Source organism: Lolium perenne, chromosome 3 (genome assembly GCF_019359855.2).
Source record: "Lolium perenne isolate Kyuss_39 chromosome 3, Kyuss_2.0, whole genome shotgun sequence".
Lineage (NCBI taxonomy): Eukaryota > Viridiplantae > Streptophyta > Magnoliopsida > Poales > Poaceae > Lolium > Lolium perenne.
This window is the reverse complement of record NC_067246.2, coordinates 323686352-323712936: the sequence shown is the minus strand read 5'-3', so window position 1 is coordinate 323712936 and position 26585 is coordinate 323686352. Positions and strand designations below refer to the sequence as shown.

Genomic DNA, 26585 nt, shown 5'->3' with positions numbered 1-26585 from the left:
CATCTCGATCTTTCACAAAGCATTAACACTTGGTGAAAACATGTGATCCTCATATCACAGCCTTCCCCTCCGGTTGTCCCAATTTCTGTCACTTTGGGGCCTCGGGTTCCGGACAGCAATATGTGCAAACAACTTGTAGATACAATCTAAGCAGTAATTATAGAGCTTAAATCTAAGATCATGCCACTCGGGCCCTAGTGACAAGCATTAAGCATAACAAGATTGCAGCAACAATAACTTCACAAACTCTATAGATAGACTAATCATAATGTATCATCCATCGGATCCCAACAAACACAACACTGATTACATCAGATGGATCTCAATCATGTAAGACAACTCATGAGATCATTGTATTGAAGTACATGGGAGAGAGAGTTCCAACTAGCTACAGCTAGAACCCGTAGTCCATGGGGGAACTACTAACAGAGCATGATGGAGGCGGTGGCGTCGATGGAGATGGCTTCCGGGGGCACATCCCCGTCTCGGCGGCGTGCCGGAACAGAGATTCTGTCCCCCGAATAGGAGTTTCGCGATGGCGGCGGCGCCCCTGGAGTCTTTCTGCAGTTTCGTCAATTCGTATCGCGTTTTTAGGTCGAAAGGGGTCTTATAGGTGAAGAGGCAGCGCAGGGAGGTGCCTGGGGCCTCCTCACCATAGGCTGGCGCGGCCAGGCCTGGGGCCGCGCCGCCTTATGGTGTGGTGGCCCTTTGGCCAGCCTCCGACTCCCCTTCGGTGTTCTGGGGTCTTCCGGGAAAAATAAGATACTGGGTCTTTGTTTCGTCAAATTACGAGAATATTGCCCGAATAGCCTTTCTGGAACCAAAAACAACAGAAAACAGGAACTGGCACTGTGGCATCTTGTTAATAGGTTAGTTCCGGAAAACGCATAAAAACATTATAAAGTGTGAGCAAAACATGTAGGTATTGTCATAAAACAAGCATGAAACATCAGAAATTATAGATACGTTGGAGACGTATCAACTAGTTGACAGATGTCACACTTGGCGATGTAGCTTCCAATTTCTCGCTTCATTCCGTGCCACCAAAATTGTTCCTTCAGGTCTTGGTACATCTTGGTTCTTCCGGGGTGAATGGAATACAGGGTATCATGGGCTTCCATCAGAATGACTTGCTTCAACTCTGAATCTGACGGCACACATAGGCGTCCGTTGTACCACAACACTCCTTCTTCATCTTTGGTGAATCCTGGTGCCTTTCCTGCAGCTATCTGACTCTTGATTCCGTCAATGCTGGCATTTCCCTTCTGAGCTTTCTTGATCTGACTCATGAAAGTGGGCTGGAGCTCAATGCTCGCTAGAAATCCTTCACTAACTAGCTCTAGTCTAAACTGCTCAAATTCTTGAAACAGGCTAGGTTGCTCTATTGTGATCATGGAATTCAACTGAAACGGTAGTCTACTCAGGGCATCCGCTACCACATTGGCCTTGCCGGGGTGGTAGTGAATTTCCATATCATAATCCTTGATTAACTCTATCCATCTGCGCTGTCTCATATTCAGCTCCTTCTGTGTACAAATATACTACATGCTCTTGTGATCCGAATAGATCTCGCATCGATTACCCGTGAGGTAATGACGCCAAACTTTCAAGGCTAAGACTACGGATGCTAACTCCAAGTCATGGGTTGGATAGTTCTGCTCATGTTGCTTCAGTTGCCTTGACAGGTATGATATCACCTTGCCTTCTTGCATCAACACACATCCAAGACCAATCTTGGATGCGTCACAATAGACGTCAAATGGCTTGGTGATATCGGGCATGATCAAAATTGGGGTTGTGGTTAATCTGCGCTTGAGTTGCTGGAAACTCTCTTCACACCTGTCATTCCAGTCAAACTTCTTGTCCTTCTTCAACAGTTGAGTCATCGGTCTAGCTATGCTGGAAAATCCTTCAACAAACCTGCGGTAATATCTCGCTAATCCCAGAAATGCACGGACTTCAGTCTGGGTGGTTGGGGCTTTCCATTCCTCAACGGTTTTGATTTTAGCGGGATCTACGGCAATTCCTCCTGCAGACAAGATGTGTCCCAGGAATCCTACTTCCTTCAACCAAAACTCACATTTGCTGAACTTGGCGTACAACTTGTGCTGCCTAAGGGTTTCTAGGATAACTTCCAAATGTTGCTCATGTTCTTCTTCGGATTTGGAGTAGATAAGGATGTCGTCGATGAAGACAATGACAAACTTATCCAAAAAGTTCATAAAGATCTTATTCATGAGGTTCATGAAGTAAGCGGGGGCATTGGTCAAACCAAATGACATGACATTGTACTCATACAATCCATATCTAGTGGTAAAGGCAGTCTTAGGAATATCGGTTGCACGAATCTTCAATTGATGGTAACCAGTCCTAAGATCAATCTTAGAGAACACTTTGGCACCTGTCAGCTGGTCAAACAGGTCTTCTATCTTTGGCAAGGGGTATTTGTTTTTGATGGTGACATCGTTAAGCTTACGGTAATCCGTACATAAACGAGTGGCACCGTATTTCTTATCCACAAACAAAACTGGTGACCTCCAAGGCGACGCACTTGGTCGAATCAGACCTTTGTACAGCATATCATCCAGTTGCTTCTTCAGTTCTACTAGCTCTGCGGGGTTCATGCTATAGGCTCTCTGGGCTATAGGTCCTGTTCCAGGGATTAACTCGATGATAAACTCGATATCCCGATCCGGGGGCATACCGGGTAGATCATTAGGAAACACATCGGGGTATCGACAAACGACCCTGATCTGATCCAAGGTTGGCTTGGCTAAACTCTGGTTGCAGGTGAACTTTCTGGGCAGCCTTTCTGACACATGTTCTACTAATATTCCGGTGCTACTAGTCATGGTGATGGCCTTCTTGGCACAGTCAATCAATCCATGATGTTTCGACATCCAATCCATACCCAGTACTACTTCCAAACCTTTTGTTCCCAGAACAATCAAATTTGCATAAAAATCTATTTCATGGATTCTGATGGGTACATCTTTGCAAATTTTTCTAGCTTTTGTAGTTGATCCAGGTATTTGAACTATCATGACATGTTTCAAACTGATTGGGTGAATCTTACTAGTGCATGCAAAATCTTCGGTAACAAACAAATGCGATGCTCCGCAATCAAACAACACTCTTGCAGGTATTGAGTTAACAGAGAACACACCCAACACTACATCTGGGGCTTCCTGGGCTTCTTCGGCATTCATGTGGAAGAGGCGGCCTCCACGGTTGTTCGGGTTGTTGGGGGTGAACTTCTTGCCGGTGGAGACACGGCGTTGCTGCTGAGCAGGGGCAGAGGCATTGGGGGTGGTCTTGGCTAACCTTTTGGGGCACTCATTGGAGTAGTGACCCACTATTCCACACTCATAACAAGTGATGGTGGACTTGTCTTTGGGGGTGAAGGGGACGGCGTTGCTCCCAGTCCTTGGTGCAGTGTTGGTGTTGTTGTTGTTGGAGGCTCTTATCGGGGCACGGTTGAAGTTGTTGTTGTTGGCATGGTGGTTGTTGTTGTTGTGGCCTCCTGGCCTTGGGTGTCCTCCACTCCGGTTCTGAAAACCCGGACGTGACATCGGTGCATTGAGCTTGTTGTTCCTGGGGTTGAATCCTCCGCTTGAGCTGGGGCGATACCTTGGGGTATTGCTGGGCCCACTCTGATTCATCATGCGGTGCTTGCGGTTCTTGTTGGCTTGATGCAGTTTGCCCTCCATTTGGATGGCGGAGTCTACCAGGGCTTCAAGGTCGGCAAAGGGGATGTTGACCAACACAGTCTGCATCTCATCATGCAGTCCGTTCAGGAACCTTTCCTTCCTCGTCTCGGTGGTGTCGGTCTCGTCAGGGGCGTACCTTAACAGTGTGAGAAACCTGTCGCGGTATTCTACCACGGACATTCTACCTTGCTTGAGTTCCCGGAACTCATACCCTTATCTTCTTTATCAGACCCGGGGGCACATGATACTTGCTGAACTTGAGCTTGAAATCTGCCTAAGTCATGATCTGTCCGGCGTTCATGGCATGGGTGCTGGTCCACCAGGCTCTTGCAGGTCCTGCTAAGTAATGGGTGGCAAACAAGACTTTTTATGCGGCTTCGACTCCCGCAACTTCTAGATTGTTCTCCATGGACTGGAGCCAGTCATTGGCATCGAGGGGTTCTTCTGTCTTGCTAAACACAGGGGGGTTGGTGTTTTGGAAATTCTTCAGCTTTGACCCTGGTTGATCATGGTTTCCATGGCCATGGTTGTTGTTAGCAAGCTGTTGAAGTGCTGCAATGTTGGCCTGCCGTTCAGCTCGTTCAGCCTCTCTTTCTTCCAACATGATTTGCAACATCTGCATTATGGCATCTTGATTTGCGCTACGGGTTGGAGGGGCCATCTGAACATTGAGATAGATCATAAGATAAGAGGGAATTTTCTATGGCTTGTTTTGAGTAAGTTCAAATAGTTTAAAACTTGAATACTTTGTAATGTTGACACAAACAACACTTTCATTCATTGCAAACTGCACACATTACAAGTTAACACACTAATGGTTTTAAGAACCATTTCTCCAAGCTACGATACATGGGACGGGATACAAACTCACACCTACGCAAGTGAACATGTGATGTTACTCCTCATCTACATCTATCGGGATGTAGTCATATTCTCCGGCGTCTAGGAACTCGTAGTCCTCCTCATCAGTGTATGCGTCTTCCTCAAAGTCATCATCATCACTCAGGAAGGCTCCTCCTCCCTGAATGTCTTCACCATCTTCTTCCATCTCTCTCATCTGGTCCTCTTGGGCCTTGACAGTGGCCTCCAAGGATACTATATTTGCGTGAAGACGCGCAATGGTAGCGTCCTTCTTGGCACGCTGCTGGCGGAGTGACTTGCGGTCCTTGGCAAGCAGCTTGATGGCATCTCTCTACTGAGTGATGTGGGCGTGAGTCTGGTTGGCATACACACGGGCGTTGTCCAGCCCCTTCTGCGTCTGGTACAACATGAAGTCCAGATGCTCTACGTGGTGCTTCAGCTTGGGGTGGGGCTGCATGTCCATGGGTTCTCAAGCGGAGTTACGCCTGGCGAGGTGAGCAAAGCGAGCGACTTGGAGTGCTTCCCCATTCTACCCGCACAGACGGGCAAGTGCTTCCTGCAGCCCACGAGCGAGTCCGTCCATCCAGTTGCTTTCCCTGAAGGAGAAGAGGATCCTCTCAGAAGTAGGAGGCTCCATCTTGCCCCTCAGATTAGCGGTGATGATCCACTGCTGTTCCCCTTCGGGCTGGTCATTGACTTCGACTCCGTGGAACTCCGGGTGAGGGCGGTCAAGTTAATCCGACAGAGCATTGAGGTCCCTTTCGAAGATCAAACTCCCACCATTCCCCATCTGGTAAAACTTGGTATTGATTGTCTCCATCTGAAAGTGAAGTGGAGGAGTAAGTTAGAGAAGTGTGTCAAAATTTTATGTAGAATCTTAAGGAAGAGCATGACTTATTAATTTGAAACGATCTCAAGGAAAAGAGAGGGAATAATTTTGTTAGATATATTTACTTCATTAGTTTTTGAAACAAAGTTTTTCAGAACGTCCAATCTAACTAGGGTCTCCTAAGGTCAAACAATGGCTCTGATACCAACTTGTTAACACCCGGATTTTTAAGTCCAGATGCCTATTATGCCATACATCGCAATCTCAGGAAGATTGTTTTTGCGAGACATAACCGTTGAATATCATAGAATCATCATTCATTACAACACCATAATAGTCATTACATAAAAAGGATCACAGGATCCAGTCTCATTACAACACTTGATCTAATGATCATTACATAATACGTAGCGGAAGCGAAGTAGTAGTGGACTATCTATTCCACAGGCAACGCTTGACGTTAGGAGAAACTCCTAGTTGTCGTAGACGTCCTGCTGGTCGTCATCTTCATACTGCTGTTCAGCTTCATAGTCTGGCCATTTGAATAGCCAGGGACACAGCCGTGAGTACTTTCAAGTACTCGCAAACTAATACTAATGCAAGCACTAATAATTCTAATGAGGGTGTTCTAGGTTCTAGGTTTATTTGCATAAAGCCAATTTTAGTTTGTCAACACTTTAGTAAAAGATTTCTCATATGCTAACTAACTCAAGTGGCAACATTAGTGTCATTCCCACAACTCTGTTGTGATTCAAAATCAAGTCACCTTTTAAATTCAATTCACAAGTCATATTTAAAGAAAGATTCTGATGACGGAACTGTATGGCCTTTCCAACTGTCCATGACCGCGGACACGGCTATTTGAATAGGTTTACACTCTGCAGAGGTTGCACACGTGTGCCACAACTTTTGATTTCATCCGTCAGGGATAACCCCGAATAATCATAACTCAGTATGCGGATCATCAACCATTAACCTTTCACTTACACACCCTAGTATAGGCACCTCTCCCCATGAGCTTGGCCTCCCGGTGATAGCCAACTGTTATCCCGGGAACTGCACAGGGCTTGGGTCGTATATTCACCTCATTTCACATCATTTCACTTTCAACAGAGGCAGCCTCGGCATAACCTCTATGACACTTGTTTAGAGGGAACTCATACTAAGACACATAAATTTCTAGCTAAGCCTTACCCATAATTAGGTATTGCGGGGGTACTCAAGAATTGGAATGGTATCGCATCAAACCCAATCATCAGTTTTTATCAAATTCACCAATTCATTCAAGTCACATTCACCTTCAAAATCTTTCAATAGAATGACTCATCATTCCAAGGTTTTCAAAGTCATTTCAAATCACATGTTCCCATCTAGAGTAGTTATCTTTCCTTTAGCACTAGCAACTAAGCATGAGGGTGCTAACTAGCTTTGATTGCTCTAGGCTAAATTTGAAACTCTTGTACTTATCCAAACTTGACCAAGTGAATCATGAATCAAAAAGGAACTTTGATAAATCAAATTCAATAAAGCTTGTAAAGTAAAAACTTGGGATAGGACCATTAAGCATAAAGTAAAATGGGGTGATGCCTTGCTCTTGTAGAACTTTGCACTTTGCAATAATATTAGCTTGCCTTGGTTGGTGTATTGATCAAAGTGGTCTTCTTCTCCTTGGAAGTAGACCTCCTCCTCCTCTTGATACTCCTCGGTACTAGCGTCTAAAATCGAATACGAGGTATACAATCACCAAACAAGTCTTAAGGCTATACTAAGCACACACATGGTTCACACAAGCTATTCATTCATCATAACCCTAATCACAAAAGGGGGTTTGGCTTGTGTGTTAAGAGAACTTGTAAGAGAGAAGTAATTTCCTCTCATTGAATCTTTTTACAATTTAATTTTCTAAAATAATAATAAGGTATGAATTCATATGTTGAACAAGGTCAACAATTCATATCTATTATTTGGGAACCAAGATTTAAATAAGGTACTAACCATATACAATTTAAATCTTACTCTTACATCAATTTAATGTCTCTAAGTAATCCAATATGAGATGATATAGACTAAGTCAACACATCACTTGGAATTGCTTAGGACCATGGTTTAAATGAGAGGGAACCTCTCATACTATTTGAGAATTCATTTTGGATAAGTTTAAATGGACTAGAAATGGCCACATAGCCACTATTTTGCTCTAGTCCATGATCATACGAATAACTATGTGATGTTTTTGCATAAACTTGTAGAGTATGTGAAATGTGATTTATGAGAGTTGGAATCAACTCAAAATCACTTAGGGTTGATTTTTAATAATTGTTTGAAGTTACAAAAGTCCCTGCCTTGTTATTTTTATCACATTAATTATTCAAACAATCTAAGGGTGAGACCAGTGGGGTTGGATAGATCTGTTTACAAGCTTTCCAACAATACCAAATTCATCAAATTTGGCCCAGTGGATTTGAAACTATTCAAATTTGAAAATGGCATCTGCGAGCAATTTTGAATTAAACAGAAAATCGGATTTGAATTAAACGGGCCGGCGGGAAAACTAATTGGGCCCAAACCATTTAAACAGCGCAAAGGCCAGCCCACAACGCGCCCAAGCATACTAATTGAGCGGTGAGTGGATGAGGAGGGTCAGAGAGGAGAGGAGGAGCTTGCGGTGTGCTGGATTTGAGGAGGGAGGCCCTCCTTTTATAGCGGCGAGGCGAGGCCGATGTGCTGCGGAGATGGCGATCATGGTGACGCGTCTACAGGCGAGCCGGTGGACTGGCGATGACGCGCGCGTGTTGGCGATGTCATGGCGGTCACGCCAGGCGTGATTGTGGTGAAAACGAGGCAAGGACGAGCTCGCGAGCGTGATCGGAGCTCTCAGTACCGCGGCGGATGTCGATGATGGTGTCGTCGTGTACGAGCGTCGAGCGAGCCAATGGGCGTGTCCTGGCGGTGGCTGGTGACGTAGCGGAGCTGGTGGCGCAAGGAGGGGTCCAGGCGAGCGTTGACGCGGCGTGGCGAGCTGGCGTTCTGGCGCGTCCAGGGCTTGCCAGCGCGCGCTCTAGCGCGTGTCTTGGCATGACCTGGGCGTGTCTGGTCTTGCGTGTCCTGGCCAGTGTCGGCTTCCTCTTGGCTTTAGAGTGTGTCCAACGTGATCAGCAGGGAAAGGTGCATCTCCAGGACATGGCTTGGCACGGTGGATTTGGGCAGAAGTGAGAGAGTAAGTGTGTGTGTCATGCCATGATCGGCATGACGTAGTTCTTGTATATTTCGTACATCTGAGCGTGTCTACTGGCTTGGCATGATGCAAGGAGTCAATGAGGGTACTGAGGATGACCTAGGGTCGATGGTGGAGGCAATGATCCACTGGGTATTGCAATGTACCAAGTTGGCAGATTGGTGCACACCACCTGTTCGACACAATGGCCGCATGAACTCCACTTTGGAATTTTTGAGTGAATTTTGGTGGGTTTTAATTGAATAAGATTTGGAGTAGAGTGGTGGTGGTGGTGGTCAAATTTGAGGTAGTTTGCAAAAATCCAAATTGCATATGATCTTAAATCTGCTTATAAATGTCACATGTGACCATTAGTGCATGTGAGTTGGAGATTCATTTTATTTTCATTTTGATTTGAGTTTCTTTGATTCCAAAAGTGTTTATAAGTGGTTAGTAACCATCTCCAACCAATGGTGCAAGCCAAAGTGATCTAGGTTCAAGATTTGCAAAAATGGCATAAACCATATGTGAGGTTTTGTGATTTTCTAATTTTATTCTTTTATTTTGGTTTTTTGCTTTTCTTTGTGATCACAAGGGATCAAGTGTAGGGTTTTAATACATTGGTAAGGTTTGCAAACACTCATAATGGCAAGATCACTCAAATGCACACATACTATTCATAACACTATATGCAAAGATAAAAGTTTTTGTTAGTTGCTAAATTTGAATTTTGGGAACCACCATTCTCATTGATTGAAATTTTTGGGATGTTACACTCTATCGGTCTTGCTCTTATCTCTGTTGTAGTTGTTGTTTCTGTTCTCGGTCCTGCCTCAGACCTGTAGTGTTTTTGCCTTAGTTGATGACCCTCTGTCTGCGCTATAGATTTCATCTTTTCCATCCGCTGGAGGGTCTCATAAACTTCGGCAAGGTTTAGTTCATCACGACTGTATAACAAGGTGTCTCGAAAATTCGCAAAAGAATTAGGCAACGAGACTAACAGTATAAGAGCGAGATCTTCATCATCATCATTTACCTCCATGGACAGCAAATCAGAAACGATCTCTCTAAAGATCGATATGTGATTCATCATTGACACACCTTCTTGCAGCTTGTACGAGAACAACTTCATCTTCAGTGGCGGAGCTAGGCAAGAAGTGCTAGGGGGCGAAATGTAAAATCTTTAAGTTTGGGGAAGGGGCAAAAGGTTAAAAATATCCCATTTAAACCTATCCCCCCAAAAAAAATCTTCAGAGAATGGTCAAAAGTTGGGGGGCTGTGCCCCCCCTGACATGCACATAGCTCCGCCACTGTTTATCTTCACGTGCATCTTACTGGTTAGATCTTTGAACATGCACATCGATTCCAGTTTCAACCACAGCGCCACTGCGGATTTCTCAGCCAGCACTTCCTGCAAAATATTGTTGGATAGATGAAGCTGGATTAATGAAAAAGCCTTACGGTCTTTCCTCTTTTCATCGTCGGTCCAGGTTTTGGCATCTTTCTTGCCAAATACATCAAGAGCTTCATCTAGATCAGAAGATTGGTTAAGGATCGCCCTCATCTTCACTTTCCACAGACAAAATCTCGTGGTATAATCCAGCTACGGTACATCAAACTTCAAGGAAGACGTGTCGTAAAACCCTAGATTGAAACACAGGCTCTGATACCACTTGTTATAAAAGCGACAAGCAAATAACGAAGAACGATAAAGGTAAACGCTGTGGAGACACAAGATTTAACGTGGAAAACCCCTTCCAACACAGAAAGGGAAAAAACCACGGACGCCAGCCAGCAAAACTTCACTATATCGGGGAGTGTTTACAAACGCCGTGGGTTATCTTGTAATCTGATAAACCCTAGCCGGCGGCTTACAAGATGTATATATAGGCGGTGCCAACGCTTCGGCCCAAGCATACTGGTGACGGGCATCGCTCCGCTCGTCAGAAGGTAGCCTCCCTTTAGTATATGAATTTGGATCACATTATAACACTGACACAATCATAGGCTTTCTTAAAGTCAAGTTTCAGAAGTAAGCCCTCTTGCTTCTGAACTCTAAGCTCAGGCGTAATATCGTGAAGCGCCATCACCCCTTCATGCAAGCATGTGCCTTTGATGAAAGCGGACTAGCTGCGGTCAATCGTCCTATGTGCCACCGTGGCCATATCTTACGTGCACCATCCTCGCCGTGGCTGCAGCCACCACTGCTCTCACGCAGTTGTGTCAAAACTCTAGTGCTTACAATTTTTGTTTCCCGTTGCCATCATCGTGGCTATTCATTTTTCTTAACCGGAGATGTTCTTCTAGGTGATTGCCCAGTCGGTAGTTCTAAATCTTCAAGTACGTAGTTGGTAACCTAATGCAATTTTTGGCCACGTTTTGGTTTGCAAGTTTGATAAGATCTAGGTTGAAAGTCTGGACTATGTGTTAATCAGGGTTCGATTAAAATGTTGCACCCATTATTCATTGGAAAATACCGTGCCTAACTAGGGAAAATATAATGCACATATAGAATAAAATGCGTACATCTTTATTTTTTTTCGAAATGGGGTGCCCCTGCCTCTGCATCAATTGATGCATACGGCTTTTTATTAAAGTAAGTCACACCAAAACAGTAGTAACAGTACACAATTATTACAGCTCATGGATCACTTAGAGTCTCAACATGGATAAGCCACCTAAAAAAAGCTAGAAGAAAAAAGCGATGTAGCATCATGATGTGAGCCTTTTCTCAGACCGCCAACCGCACTGGCTGTAGAAATCCCGTGCGATCGTCGCCAAACGGTTGCACCCAAAATCCATGTCCGGACGTTCCTCCACCGGCTGCAGGAAGGACCACATATGGATCCAATGAGTGACCAAAGGGATAACCTGCATAAAAGATGGGAAACTCCTTTTGTTAAATATAAAATCATTACGGACTGTCCATATAGCCCACAATAAAGCGCACACACCGACTCTAATGTGGCCTTTATCTTTTTTTGGCACCCCATTTAACCAATTTCCAAACAAATTTGAGACACTAGAAGGAGGAGGTAAATTGAACGTCATATAAATAATCCTCCAAATGATTTTGGCAAAGGGACATGAAAAGAACAAATGTTGTATTGTTTCATCTTGATCACAAAAACTACATTTAGTGCATCCATGCCAATTCCGTTTGCTAAGATTGTCTTTGGTCAATATAACTTCCTTATGTAGGAACCACATAAAAATTCTGATTTTAAGTGGAACCTTGATCTTCCAAATATATTTCTTAAGATAACATGTGTGTTCATTAAGCAAGTCTGTGTACATAGATTTAACACTGAACACACCAGAAGTAGTCAGCGACCATCTAAAAGCATCCTCCACATCCGTCAATTGAAACATCATGAGGCGAGTAACTAAATGGACCCATCTATCCCATTTGTTCCCAGATAAAGCTCTCCTGAATCCTATGTTCAGAGGTGTTGAGCCCATCACATGTGCTACCGTAACATTTGTATGGTTAACAATGTTGTAAAGAGTCGGGTATTGATTCTTAAGAGGCCGATCACCTAGCCATGTGTCTTCCCAAAATCTAGTATTTTGTCCATTTCCTACTACAAGAGACCCTCTTTTGAAAAACTCATCTTTGACATTCATTAAACCCTTCCAAAAAGGTGAATCCGTTGGCTTTGCTGTAACCTGAGAAAGTGTCTTAGTTTTCAAATATTTGTTTTGGATTATCTCTTGCCACACTCCTTCTTCGTTCATAAGTTTGTACAACCACTTGCTTAGTAGACTTATATTTTTTAGATGTAGCACTTCCACTCCTAATCCTCCCTGATCTTTTGGTCTACAAATAACATCCCATTTTGTTAGTCTATATTTTCTTTTGTGTCCATCGCTTTGCCAGACAAAATGAGATCTGAAGAAATCTAGCCTCTTTCTTACTCCTATAGGAATCTCTAGGAAAGATAGCATAAACATTGGCAAACTTGTGAGAACCGAGTTTATAAGATTAAGGCGATCACCATAGGATAACATTTTCCCAGCCCAACAACTTAATTTCTTTTCAAAACGGTCTTCTACCGGTTTCCACTCACTATTTTTCAGCTTTCGAAAATGAATTGGAATCCCCAGATACTTAAACGGAAGTGAGCCTATATCACATCCGAAAAGATTTGTATACTCACTCTCATCATCTTTCGCTTTCCCAAAACAAAATAACTCACTCTTGTGAAAATTGATTTTAAGTCCAGAAAGCTGTTCAAAAATACAAAGAACCATCTGTTTATTAGACGCCTTGAAGGATCAATTGAATTGCTTTTGGCTCCAGAAATATCAAGGCACCAACAAAGAAAATGGACCCCCTCCGTTCTTTATTATAAGATGTTTTAGGTCTTTTTTTAAAAAAAATGCATATATGTAGATGTCTTTGAGTGTGTGTAGGTTCACTATTTCTATCTGTATCTAGCCCCAGTATTAGGATGTTTATAGTGCTAGTATCATACTAGTAGTATCACAAAATACTGATGTGGCAGCTAATTAAAGAGGAGAGAGGAGATTAGAGTAACATAGGTGGATACTGTATCATATCACAGATCACGAGAAAAAGTTAATGTCAAATAAATCTTGTCCATAATTTTGCATTGAGATGCTACAAATCATTAAATATAATAAGATTATGATACCACTTCATGATACTACCCACTATAGAGATAGTATCATATAAAAGTATCATATGCATGATACTAATACATGATACTGACCAGCCTTATATGACAATTTTACAGATGTCACATACTCATAAATATCATAGGTGTCACATAGTAGTAGTATATCAAACATAATTTCACTGCATTTATGTTTCAAAAAATATGGGAGATATGCCCATATCAATGAAGATCAAGATCTTGAAAAATCAATTCGAGGATATCTGGAAACATAAATGTAGCGGGAATAGATTTGGTATGTGCCACCTCAGAAATTGTAGAACTGAGCTGTGAAAATGCGTAGGTGAACTGTTAATGACGAGCTAGAGTAAGATAAAGAAGAATTAGCCCACGAAACTTATGTACAGTATCGTAATTTCACACGTTGAGCGCGAGTATAAGTACGGGGTCTCCTGCCGGTTTGGGACATAGCGCTGGCCGGGTACATCGCACCGTAATAAAAGAAAAGAAAGCATATTACATAGTGAAGAAAGTCCACTTTTGGTCCTTGAATTCCAGTGAAAGTTCACTTTTGGTCCTAGAACTTCTGTCTGGTTTAAAATAAACCTTGAACTCTCAGAATCATTCACTTTTAGTCCTTATCCTGATTGAGCTAGGCAAATATCTGCTATAGGTGCCCAAAAACTCAAGATAACGGTGCAAGGGTAGAGAGATGGAAGGATGTTGATAAGCAAACAAGAAGACCTTTGAGGCGCAACGCTTCACGTGAATTAGAAGGGAGAGAAATCAAGCGAGAGATCCAAAGGTTTCGTTTTTTTTTGTATTGTGACGTTTGGTTTAACATCTCAGCTAGTTTGGGCTTGATCTGGTTCTAAACCAATTTGGTTGGTTCCTTTTTTCTTTTTCTTTCCACGCTAGTAATTTGCTCAACTCAACTGCAAAGGGATGCAAAATGAACTATTATGAGAGTTCAAGATTTATTCTAGACTAAAAATAAATTTTGGGACTGAAAGTGAACTTTCCCAAGAGTTCAAGGATGAGAATTGGACTTTCTTCTTACATAGTAGCTGAGGGCCGTACGTAGGAGACAATGTCGAGCATGCGAGGCTTTGCTCCGGTGCTTACAGCGTCGTTGCTCGTCGGCGTCCTTGTCGCCTGCGTCGTCCCTGCATGTACGTACGTGTGTATCTATCTAGATTGTGGAGCTAGCTTTCTGTGTTGCATAATGCATCTCTTTTGTTCGTAAAGGAAGTTTAGAGTACTCCTTTCGTCTCATGACAATTGTCCTAGATCTGTTAAATTTGGTTGTATATATCTACAGTTCTACTCACTATTTAGTATGTAGATAAATCTAAAATGAGTCAAATCTTTGACAAATTTCATGAGATAGTGGGAGTATATTATTTTGAATTTCGATATATTCAGTACAAATTAATTTTTGAGAAATATATTTAGTATAGAACGCTGTGTAATAATGCTTACTCAAATCAAAAAGTGTACTTCTCTCTTTTCACTCCATTTTAAATTAAGAAAAAATACTTTTCTCGCAGACCAATAAAATTTAACACATGATCTCCTTACTTTCTACGTACACTTAGCTTACTGGATATAGGAAAATTGAAGAAATCAGAAATAGTGAGTGACAGTTTCCTAATGCAAAATTCTTCATATGCCTTGAAACTGCAGGCGTATTTTGAACAAAGTAGAGCGTTTTTCAGATGTAAATGTATATTTTCGTGTTTGGTTATGAGGGGAAAATGTCGATTTTCTGGCACCTACTCCATTTAGCGGCTTTTGTACTGTAGTATATGTACCGCTGGATGAATATTACTGCACCTAATTAATTCTGTTGGACGGTGCATGCATGCAGGGTCCACCGCCGTGGTGGGCGTGTGCTACGGCATCATAGGCAACAACCTCCCTCCTCCGCGCGAAGTGGTGCAGCTCTACCGCACCTACAACATCTACCGCATGCGTGTCTACTCCGTCGAGCACGCCACCCTCGACGCCCTCCGCAACACCCAGGTCGAGGTCACGCTCGGCACCACCGCCGACGAGGTCGCCTTCCTCGCCGCCAGCGCCTCCAACGCCGCCTCCTGGGTCCAGACCAACGTGAAGCCCTACTACCCCGAGGTGAGAATCAGGTACATCGTCGTCGGAAACGAGCTCACGGGCGGTGCCGCGCAGAACATCGTTCCCGCCATGCGCAACCTCATCAACACCCTTGGCCCTGCGGGTATTGCCATCAGGGTGTCCACGGCCGTGGGGATGGACGTGGTCGCCAACTCCTTCCCGCCGTCCAGCGCCGTGTTCTCGCAGCCCCACATGGCGGAAGTGGCGCGGTTCCTGGAGAGCACCAACGCGCCGCTGCTCATCAACGTGCAGCCCTACTTCGCGTACCAGGGGAACCCTGACAAAATCAACCTCAGTTACGCCCTGTTCCGGCCCGGCGCGCCGCCGGTGACGGACAGCGGGAATGGGCTAGTGTACACCAACCTGTTCGATGCCATGGTGGACGCGATGTATGCCGCGCTGGAGAAGGCCGGGGCGCCGGAGGCGTGGGTGGTGGTGTCTGAGAGCGGGTGGCCGTCGGCGGGAGGGGTGGGAGCCACAGTGGAGAACGCGAGGGCCTACAACCAGGGGCTTATCGACCATGTGGCTTACGGTAAGGGTACGTTCGAGAAGCCTGGGCCTTTCGGTACTCCGAAGAAGTCTTGGTCGACGGGGGTGCCGCTGGAGGTGTATGTCTCCTCCATCTTCAACGAGAACCAGAAGCATGGAGAAGAGACGCAGAGGAACTTTGGGCTCTTCCACCCTACTACGAACAAATTGCCGGTGTACCCCATCAATTTTGCAGGAACACTGCCACATATATAATCAGATTGTTGTGCACCGATCTTCAAATGAAACGAAATTTAAATAGGAGTACTATTTTGTCTGCGTTTGTGCCTTGAACATCTGTCATAATCTGGTTCAGAAATGTAACACTACCTCCGTTCAAAGAATAAGGCCTAGAAAGCTCGGCTGTGAACATGGCGCTCGAAGTGTTGGACACAATGGTAATGCGACGCATTAAAATATGTGGATTTATTTGATGCAAACTATATAAATTTTATGATTTTTTAAGTATATATAATGTAGAGTTTTTTTTGTTTGAAGATGTCTAGACCCTTAATAAACTAATTTTCTAAAATTCCATTTGTACAATCAATCATCTTCTACCAAATTATGTATCTTTCATGTTAAAAAGCCATGCTTCTAAGAAAAGAAGAGGAACTAATGTTCTCATGCCCCATCGACACCAAAATTGTTGTGCTATTGTCTTTTCTTTGATGACATACGCTTCTTTCGGCTACCCATTTATGCCCTTTTCTTCCTATGGTGATGTGATCATGTCTCACCGGCAATTCAGTTGCCGCCATTAGGCCATCTCCCACGGGCTGGCACCAATGGACAACTTCTATCTATTTGTAGCCTCGAAGATAAGAGGACACCAAAAATAGAACCAAAGGCATGACGTAAACGGCCGCGAGGCCGCACACCAACACATTCCCAACCCAAAGTTGGACCAGCAATGCGGTCACGCGGATAAAAGGTGAACCGTCAGCGGGTCTTACTTTAAAAACCGCAGTCCCCACTCCTCGTCCCTATCATCCATTCCCCTCCCGCCAACTATGCCCTAATAGCCGACCGCCGGACCATCTTCCCATCCGGCAAGATGCCGCAGAAGTGGCTCAGCTGTGCGAAGATTGACCACAAGGCTGGGTCTCGTCTTCCGACCATCACCATGTTGGCACACCCTGCCAAAGGGACATGACAAATGTGTCAACGATGGTGGACCAGGTGTACTGGCTCATAGTATCAAATATAATTTCAGTGCATTTATTTATGTTTCCAGATATATGGGAGCTGTGCCCAACAATAATGAGCAAATCTTGAAAATTCATTTTGAGGATCTTTCACCTTGGAACATAAATGTAGCGGGAATTAATAGATTTTATTGTATGTGACAGCTCAGAAATTGCAGAACTGAGCTGTGAAAGTCTGCAGGTGAACTGTGAATGACGAGGTAGAGAAGATGGGGGAGAAATAGTCAAGGAAAGTTGTACACTATCGTAATTTCACACGTTGAGCGCCAGTACAAATATGGGGTCTCCGGCCGGTTTGTGACACATAGTGCTGGCGTACATCACACTGTAAAATAAAAGAGAGCAGAATACTGAGGGCCTTACGCAGGAGTCGATGTCGGGCATGAGAGGCTTTGCTCCGGTGCTTGCAGCGGCGTTGCTCGCCGGAGTCTTGGTCGCCTGCGTCCCTGCAGGTACGTATATATCTAGAGCTTGCTTAATTTTTCTGTTGCATAATGCATCTCTGTTTGTTCGCCGAAAAAGTTCTATATTACTTTCTTCGTTTCCATGAAGGTTGTCAGAGATTTGTTAAAATTTTGATGTATTTAGAGTTCTAGACACTAAATAGGATTAGATATATTATTTTTTTTACTAATCTTAGATAATCTTCATGGGAATGAGGAGTAGTATTATTTTGAAGTTTCATATAAGTTATTTAAAGACCTATTTTGTAATTGTAAATATTTTTTGGGTTTTTTATATTAACTATGGATGATTATCGATCATTGATCGATGGATTTTTTTCAGAAACAAAACGATTATTTCCTGATACCTATACTCAATTGAAACGGCTTTGTACTGTAGTACAGTGTATGTCTGAATTAGTGTACCTAATTAATTCTGTTCCACGGCGCAGGCGTGAATTCCGCCGTTGTCGGCGTGTGCTACGGCACCAAGGGCAGCAACCTCCCTCCGCCGCAAGACGTGGTGAAGCTCTACCGCTTCAACACCATCTACAGCATGCGCGTATACTCTGTCGAGCCTGCCATCCTCGACGCGCTCCGCAACACCCAAGTCGAGGTCATGGTCGGCACCACCAACGACGACGTCGCGTTCCTCGCCCGCAGCGCCTCCAACGCTGCCTCCTGGGTCCAGACCAACGTGAAGCCCTACTACAAAGATGTTAGAATCAGGTACATCGTCGTCGGGAACGAGCTCACGGGCGGCGCCGCCCAAAGCGTCGTCACCGCCATGCGCAACCTCAACAATGCCCTTGGCGACGCCGGTTTTAGTAGCATCAAGGTGTCCACGGCGGTGGGGATGGACGTTATCACCAACTCCTTCCCGCCGTCCAGCGCCGTGTTCGCGCAGTCCTACATGACGGAAGTGGCGCGGTTCCTGGCAAGCATCAACGCGCCGCTGCTCGCCAACGTGCAACCCTACTTCGCGTACCAGGGAAACCCTGGCAGCATCAGCCTCAGCTACGCCCTGTTCCGGCCCGGCGCGCCGCCGGTGACGGACAGCGGGAACGGGCTGGTGTACACCAACCTGTTCGATGCCATGGTGGACGCCATGTATGCCGCGCTGGAGAAGGCCGGGGCGCCGGCCGTGTCGGTGGTGGTGTCTGAGAGCGGGTGGCCGTCGGCGGGAGGGGTGGGAGCGACAGTGGAGAACGCGAGGGCCTACAACCAGGGGCTGATCGACCATGTGGCCTACGGTAAGGGCACGTTTGAGAAGCCTGGGCCTTTCGGTACCCCAAAGAAGCCTGGGCCGATGGAGGTGTACATCTTCTCCATTTTCAGTGAGAACCAGAAGCCCGGGGACGAGACACAGAGGAACTTTGGGCTCTTCTACCCTACCAACAAAGTGCCCGTGTATGGCATTAATTTTGCAGGAACACTGCCACGTTATTAGATTGTTGTGCACGGATCTTAAAATGAAATGAAATTCGAATAAAATTTTGTCCGTGTTTCTGGGGAATTTCCATTCGTCTCGCGGGAACATATGATCCCTCCATCTAAAAAGCATATTTATAATTGTCAAAAGATTCGAATAAAAAAATCTGCGTGTATATCTTGGTAATCTATGTGGTTCGTACAGTTAAGAAAGGTAGAAGAAGAATATTAAACGAGTGGATGTGGACCACTCGTTTTCTTCCCCATTTGCTCTCGTATGTACGTCTAATCAACATGTGAAAGGGAGCTCGAGAGGTGGCTCCACTGCACGGGGTCACCACATCCAAGCTCACCCGGCCACCAAAAGGTTGGTGCCTCCACGTTTGAGAGGAGGAGGCCATTGCTTTCTCTCGCGATCTTTTGGTGTTACAAGTTTTTTTTATATGCTGCAAGCGCTTCTGTTTTTATTGTGGACATTTGAGTCACATGTTGTAGTGATTTCTAGGCATGCTAAAAAGAAATTTTCTCATGGTATATTGCATGAGAACATTATGACTCTAACAGCTACAGTTACCCCCTACTTACTGCTCTGGCCAATTGGAGGACGAAATTGGTCAAGTATCTCTATCCCAGAATACCAGAATTTACCTTACAATGGAAAAAAGCTTTGATGTTGCTGTTGTTGTATAAACTCTGCACCGGGGCTAGTGGTGCACACACCTCGGCCCGTCACTGGTCCTTGAGTTATACATTTAACAAGTTATAAAATTCTTATAAGAATTAGAGTACATAAACAATATATATATACAACACTACTAAATTTTAGTTCTAGATTCATCACACAATTTTAGAAACAAAACTAGTGATTAGTGTTGGTGGAAAAAATACATGGCCCAAGTTATATTAGCTTCTATTTACATGGATATTTATCTTTTTTTATGTCTCGATCTGTGTTTTCAATTTTATTTTCAAATTTTACAACGTCGTAGATATGTTCTGTCCGCCTGATGTTTTTTCCGGGTTTATTATGATTTATTGAAAAAAAGTATTAACTCTAGCGCATTAGGTGCACTAGGCCTAATACACTGAATAGATTTTCTAGTGCAAAAAACAGTTCTTGTCCAACAAGGCACATCACAGTTGGCATGCTAAAACATTAGGCTAGGCCAGGCCTAGAAAGCTCGGTTGCGAATAAAAATATGTGGGTGCATTTGATGCAAACTCTCTGCTAAAAAAAGATTGAGACAAACTCAGTTTGTTTTCAAGTGTATATAAATTGGATTGATGTTTGTGAGAACATGTATGGACCAAAGAATAATTTTCTAAAATTCCTTTTGCCCAATTGTTCACCCTCCACTGAATTATATGCATTTTACGTGAAAAAAGCAATGCCATCCGTTACACCGGCAAACAACCTATAAGCCGATTATCATGAGTCAATAGACTCGAAATTATCATAGCTCACTAACATGAACCTACATGGGGTATACATGTAAATTGCTTAGCATGGGCTTGAGACCTTGATCTGAGTTTAGGGGATCATACCAACAATAAAAGAAGAGTGACCTATGTTCTCCTGCCCTTTGACACCTGAATCGTTATGTTTATTCTCTTTTCGCTGACATACCTTTGTTTTTTATATCCATTCATCCCCTTTTCTCCATGTGGGCTATGGCCATTCGATGACATGTCTCATCAGCACCATCCCAAAGTCTCAGTCTCACATAGTTGTAAAAAATCTACTTCCGATAAGTTTTTGGTATGGTATATATCCGTCCATGACTTGCCGTTGACTCGGCTGACCTCTTCGGCTCTCTAGCTCCCACTGGCCGTGTAAGGGTATTTTACCCTTATCCATTATTTTGGTAACAATGACACCACTGCTAGAGTATTTGGTCTAATACATGTATATGAGATTATTCTCATGTATTAGCCAAATAGGAATAATGGTGTATCAATGGAACAAGGTAAAGGGAGACCCCTACTTCGACAGAAAAGAAGGATTGCTCGCAACTGGCCGGTCTCTGGCCCGGTCAGACCGGCTCTGGCACCGGCTGGCCCGGCGCCGACCGGCCCCTGGACCGGTGCACACCAGGCACAATCCAGGGGCCTTTCCCCTTAACCCGGCAGTGGCCTGGCCTGGCGCCCGGTTTGGACCGGACTGGTCCGGTCTCTTGCCCGGTCGAACCGGGATGTGGACCGGACGCCCCGGCGCCAACCGGCTCCTGCTCCGGTGACATCCGGAGGCCATGTACCGCGCGACAATTCCAGCTCCGGTCACGGCCCGGCGCCTAGCCCGGTCAGGACCAGATGGTCCGGTCTGTGGGCCGGTTGGACCAGCCCCTGCGCCAGGTGGCCCGGCCCCAGGACCGGTCGACCGGGTTCCTCGAAGAAATGCTGAGGTGGACAAGTTGCAACGGCCAGATTTCAAGTGACACTATAAATACACCTTCTCCTACCTCTGAACAATTAGGTACTACATTACAAACTGTTCTTGAGCTCTCTCTCTCTCATACTCCATTGATAGAAACACCAAAAGCCTCAGATCTCCCTTCTCCTCCACCCAAACTCGAATCCTTCCGGGGAAAAGATAGAGGAGGGTCTGATCTACAGTTCCACCGAGCCAAATCTTGTTCCCCTTGTATTCATCGAGATACTTGCTCTCTAGGGTTCCTTGGAAATCCTAGGTGGGCAAAAGAAGTCCGGAAGCATCCGGGCTGTGGATTTTCTCCTGACAAGATTGTGAAGGTTTGGAGGCCACCTCAAAGTCTACCACAAGTGAGTGAGCTATTTCTTCGTGGGATAGGCTCCGGAGAATAGGGTGAGCCTTCGTGGCGTTGGGAAATCCTTCGTGGGACCTCCACCCCTCCAAACGTGATGTACCTTCTTGCAAAGGAAGGGAACACGGGAATAAACCTTCGTCTCCGCGTGCTATCGGTTATCCCTAATCGAACTCTTTACTTGTGCCATATTTGCCTGTGAGAGCCTTCGTGATCGAGTTACTTGTATCTTCATATAGGGTGCATCATCTAGTTTTCATTAGGCTCACCTTTATATTCCGCAAAACCTAATATTGCAAAGAAAGAATTAAAATTTGTAGAAACCTATTCACCCCAATGTAGGTTTACCATCTCTGAACTTTCAGGCCGCCGCTTTTCCTCTCACCCCATTGCTCCTAGCCTCCCCGAGGCCCTGTTCTCCGTGGCCCTGCCTTCCCCTAACTTAGAGGTAGAGTAGGGAGGCCAACGGCACCCCACGGACCACGACGGTGGCTTGGGTTCCCAACGTTCGTTCATCATCGTCGTTGGCGGTGTGGAGCAGGCCAGCAACAGGCTAATTCACCCTCCAAGTAAAGCATGCCGAAGAGCTCCATTTTGTTCATTCTCTAAAATAACATCTAGGTAAATTCAGCCCCAAATTATACGAACTTTTAAAAGTTTTGATATCCAACGATTTCTAGCCATTTACTAAAATATATCAAACATTTATATTGTAGAAATGTTGAAAATAAAGAGGACCGGAAACAGAGACATCACATCTCTTCTTGGGACATTAAGCGATATACTTCCTCCATCAAGAGTAGATGAAGATAATTTAATTTACACTTTTATGGCCATGACAAGGCGTAACCCGATAAAAAATAGTCTTCTTAAAGCTTATAAAGGTATGTAGGTTCTTTTAATAAAAGTTCGAACTTAAAATTGAATTATTATATGTTTGTATGACCATAATGTTATTGTTAAAAATTATTATATGCGTATGTTGGCATTGCCTTACTTGTGTTACAAAAAATTACATAGGTGGACCACCCTGCATCAAAATTCTTCATCCGCCACTACCCTTTAGCATCGCCGCATTTCAAGTGCCTCATCCGAAGACGTTTTTCCAGATTGGAAGTTCCAAATCTTCAAGTAGAATGTTTTTTTTTCGAAGCCTGGATTATATGTTTAACAGTTTCCAATTTAGACGTGTCTCCAAGAATTGAATGCTTTTGGCTGTAGAAATTTCAAGGCACCAGCAAGGATAATGTTTCTTTCTTGAAGTAGCAGTCTCCAAATTGGAAATTTCAGAGGTGTCACATACCAAATATATTCGAACCGTGTTTATGTTTCCAGATAGGAGATGTGTCAATCATTGAAGAGCAAAATCTTGAAAAATGAATTCCAGAATCTTTCTTTCTGGAAACATAAATGCGGTGGAAATATATTTGGTATGTGACAGCTCAGAAATTGCTAAGGTTACCCAATTTCCACACGTTGTGTAGGGCGCTGTAATTTCACGCGTTGAGCTGCGCGAGTATAAATAAAGGGGCTACGGGCGCTTTGTTATACACAGCAGTACTGGTGTAGATCACACGGTCAAAGCAAAGAGAGTAGGGTAGTTCAGGTCGACGAGAAAGAAGAAGAGTAGCTCAGGGCCGTAGGAGACGATGCCGACCATGAGAGGCTTTGATCCGGTGCTTTCAGCGGCGTTGCTTGTCGGAGTCCTGATCGCCTCCGCCCCTGCAGGTATGGATGTATATATCTTGTGTTTTCTAATATGCTTGTATGCAGTTTCATTTGGCCAATTTGGAGGCAGGGGTGAACATTTTGAAAACAATACGATTAACCATTCCTGCTGTGGTTTCGATAATTAACAATCGATTTTGTACATTAGTCACTGAGCTGTGGTTTTTCTTATCAACTATCGATGTACCTAGACTAGAGACGACTTTGGACGATTCTGTATATCTGGATATTTCTGTCCAACTAATGTTTATGTCTGGAATCAGCTGGATATATACTGTACCCTATTTAATTCTGTTCTTCGGTGGTGTGCTTATGCATGCAGGCGTGCAGTCCATCGGCGTGTGCTATGGCATCATCGGCAGCAACCTCCCTTCGCCGCAGGACGTGGTGCAGCTCTACCGCTCCTTGGCGATCTCGGGCATGCGCGTCTACACCGTCGAGCCCCCCGCCCTGAACGCGCTCCGCAATGCCGGCATCGACCTCATCCTCGGCACCACCAACAATGACGTCGCCCACCTCGCCGCCAGCGCCGCCAACGCGGCCTTCTGGGTCCAAACCAACGTCAAGCCCTACTACCCTGACGTCAAAATCAAGTACATCGCCGTCGGCAACGAGCTCACGGGCGGGGCCACGCAAAGCATCCCCGCCGCCATGCGGAACCTGAACGACGCCTTGGGCGCCGTGGGTCTCAGCGCTGTCAAGGTTTCCACGGCGGTGAAGATGGACGTGATCGCCAACTCCTTCCCACCCTCCAGCGCCGTGTTCGCGCAGACCTACATGACGGACGTGGCACAGATCCTCGCAACCATCGGCGCGCCGCTGCTCGCCAACGTGTACCCCTACTTCGCCTACCTGGGAAACCCCGGCAACATCAGCCTTAGCTACGCGACGTTCCAGCCCGGCGCGCCGCCGCTGACGGATAGCGGGAACAGGCTCGTTTACACGAACCTCTTCGACGCCATGGTGGACGCCATCTACGCCGCGCTGGAAAAAGCCGGGGCGCCGGGGGTGAGGGTGGTGGTGTCAGAGAGTGGGTGGCCGTCGGCAGGAGGGGTGGCGGCGACGATGGAGAACGCAAGGGCGTACAACCAGGGACTGGTCGACCATGTAGCGCACGGCACGCCGAAGAAGCCTGGCCCGATCGAGGCGTATCTGTTCGCCATGTTCAACGAGAACCAGAAGACCGGGGAAGAGACAGAGAGGAACTTTGGGCTCTTCTACCCTGCCAACAAAGCGCCCGTGTACCCCATTAATTTCGCTGGTTCAGTGGCAGCGAACCGCACCCACTTGCGTGGCTCTCGTAGGCATTAGATTGATGTGTACCTTCACATATCTGAAATTGAAATGGAACTTGAATTATATTTTTATTAAAATCGGGCATGTATGTGGCATCAGAAGTTTAGAAGTGAAAAAGCAGTACATACAAAAGAAGCTATGCAAGAATAAACACAAATGAAACCAAACTAAAACACGGCCTAGAAAAGCATTAAAATATGCCTGCAAGGCGCGTATCAAGATAATTCGCACACGTTTGTTTCTGTTAAGTTTGAGCTCATCTTCCGTTTCATTCAACCACCACACCAAATTGTCTCGAAATTGCTATTATCGTTACAAACAAGAACATATAGTTGGATGACTACATCTACTACCACAGAACTAACGGATTTGCTAATCTCAGAGAATTAGTTTAGGGCTCAAAAGATTGTACTCCATGCGTTTCATAAAAGTTGTCTGATCTTTGTAAAAATTTGAATGTATCTATGTACTAGATAGTGTCTAGCTAGATACCCGCAAAAAAAGATAGTGTCTAGATGCATCCAGATTTTGAAAAATTTCAGACAACTTTCATCAGATGGAGGGAGTATAACAGTCAAAACCGAAATCATACATCCGATAAAATGACAAGTTGTGGACCTAAAATTATTTTTGGAAAATATCTAGAACAAGCGAAAGATGACGTTTAGTTCAAATCAATCTGTCAACACCCGGATTTTTAAGTCCGAATGCCTATTATGTCATACATCGCAATCCCAGGAATATTGTTGTTGCGAGGCATAATAGTTAAGTATCACAGTCATCATTCATTACAAACCATAAGTCTTACAAATTTGGAATCACATGATCCATATTACACGAATAGTTGATCTATTGATCAACGAACAAACACAAGTTCATAGTTCAACATAGCGGAAGCGTAAGATACAAGGACTCTCTAGTCCACAGGCCAACGCTTGACGTCGGAAGGCGCTTAGTTGTCGTAGGCGTCCTGCTGGTCATCTCCTTGGTCATCGTCATACTCTGGCCATTTGAATAGCCAGGGACAAAGCCGTGAGTACTTCAAGTACTCGCAAACTAATACTAATGTAAGTGCTAGACATTCTAGTACGGTTTGCTAAGCTCTAGTTTATTTGCATAAAGCTAGTTTTAGTTCACAAAGTTGGAGAAAAGCTTGTTCAAGTGCTAACTAACCCAAGTGGGAACATTAGTGTCATTCCCACCATTCAAGTGGTGATTTCAATTCAATTCACCCCAAGTCATTTCACCATCACCTTTCAACATCATTTTCAAAGATATGACATCGGAAACTGTATGGCCTTTCCAACCGTCCGTAACCGTGGACGCGGCTATTCGAATAGGTTTACACTCTGCAGAGGTTGCACACTTGTGCCACAACATTTGATTTCATCCGTCGGGATTACCCTGAATCATCGTAACACAGTACGCGGATCATCAACCATAACCTTTCACTTACAAATCCTAGTATGAGCACTTCTCCCCATGAGCTTGGCCCCCCAGTGAAGACAGACAGTCAGCCTGGGAACTGCATAGGGCTTGGGCCGGACATTCACCTCATTTCGCATCATATCATATCATTTCTTTTGTGGTAGAGGCAGCTTTCGGCATAACCCCGATGACGCTTGTTTAGAGGGAACCTATACTAAGACGCATAAACTTCCAGTTAAACCCTACCCATAATCAGGTATTGTGGGGGTACTTAATAATTGGAAAGGTATCGCATTCAAACCCACATCATTGTTTATCAAAAATCACCATCTTCTCTTGTTCACATTCACCTTCAA

General features: G+C 44.7%; 3 protein-coding genes across 5 annotated transcripts; all 3 read left to right on the top strand.

Annotated features, from left to right (window-relative positions):
* The first annotated feature begins 14344 nt into the window (after window positions 1-14344).
* LOC127340377 (glucan endo-1,3-beta-glucosidase GIV-like) lies at window positions 14345-16131 on the top strand. The gene is made up of 2 exons (XM_051366137.1): window positions 14345-14426; window positions 15125-16131. The coding sequence occupies exons 1-2, from the start codon at window positions 14345-14347 to the stop codon at window positions 16129-16131; spliced, it is 1089 nt and encodes a 362-aa protein (XP_051222097.1).
* Window positions 16132-16815: 684 nt separating this feature from the next.
* On the top strand, window positions 16816-19067 carry LOC127345698 (glucan endo-1,3-beta-glucosidase GIV-like). 3 transcript variants are annotated; one of them, XM_051372207.2, is made up of 3 exons: window positions 16816-17097; window positions 17305-17575; window positions 18019-19067. In XM_051372207.2, the coding sequence occupies exons 2-3, from the start codon at window positions 17497-17499 to the stop codon at window positions 19014-19016; spliced, it is 1077 nt and encodes a 358-aa protein (XP_051228167.1). In that variant the 5' UTR covers window positions 16816-17097; window positions 17305-17496; the 3' UTR covers window positions 19017-19067. The 3 variants fall into 3 exon arrangements, with proteins under 3 accessions (XP_051228167.1, XP_051228166.1, XP_051228164.1); XM_051372206.2 differs by having other exon boundaries at window positions 17268-17575; XM_051372204.2 differs by having other exon boundaries at window positions 16816-17575.
* Window positions 19068-23145: 4078 nt separating this feature from the next.
* Window positions 23146-24849, top strand: LOC127345699 (glucan endo-1,3-beta-glucosidase GIV). The gene is made up of 2 exons (XM_051372208.2): window positions 23146-23505; window positions 23828-24849. The coding sequence occupies exons 1-2, from the start codon at window positions 23427-23429 to the stop codon at window positions 24814-24816; spliced, it is 1068 nt and encodes a 355-aa protein (XP_051228168.1). The 5' UTR covers window positions 23146-23426; the 3' UTR covers window positions 24817-24849.
* Window positions 24850-26585: the final 1736 nt, after the last annotated feature.

Excerpts from the sequence above, each read along its gene's own strand:
- LOC127345699 (XM_051372208.2), top strand. The coding sequence starts at position 23,427 with ATGCCGACCATGAGAGGCTTTGATCCGGTGCTTTCAGCGGCGTTGCTT. Across the intron at positions 23,506-23,827 it reads GATCGCCTCCGCCCCTGCAG|GCGTGCAGTCCATCGGCGTG; the intron begins GTATGGATGTAT and ends TTATGCATGCAG.
- LOC127340377 (XM_051366137.1), top strand. The coding sequence starts at position 14,345 with ATGTCGAGCATGCGAGGCTTTGCTCCGGTGCTTACAGCGTCGTTGCTC. Across the intron at positions 14,427-15,124 it reads CGCCTGCGTCGTCCCTGCAT|GGTCCACCGCCGTGGTGGGC; the intron begins GTACGTACGTGT and ends GCATGCATGCAG.
- LOC127345698 (XM_051372207.2), top strand. The coding sequence starts at position 17,497 with ATGTCGGGCATGAGAGGCTTTGCTCCGGTGCTTGCAGCGGCGTTGCTC. Across the intron at positions 17,576-18,018 it reads GGTCGCCTGCGTCCCTGCAG|GCGTGAATTCCGCCGTTGTC; the intron begins GTACGTATATAT and ends TCCACGGCGCAG.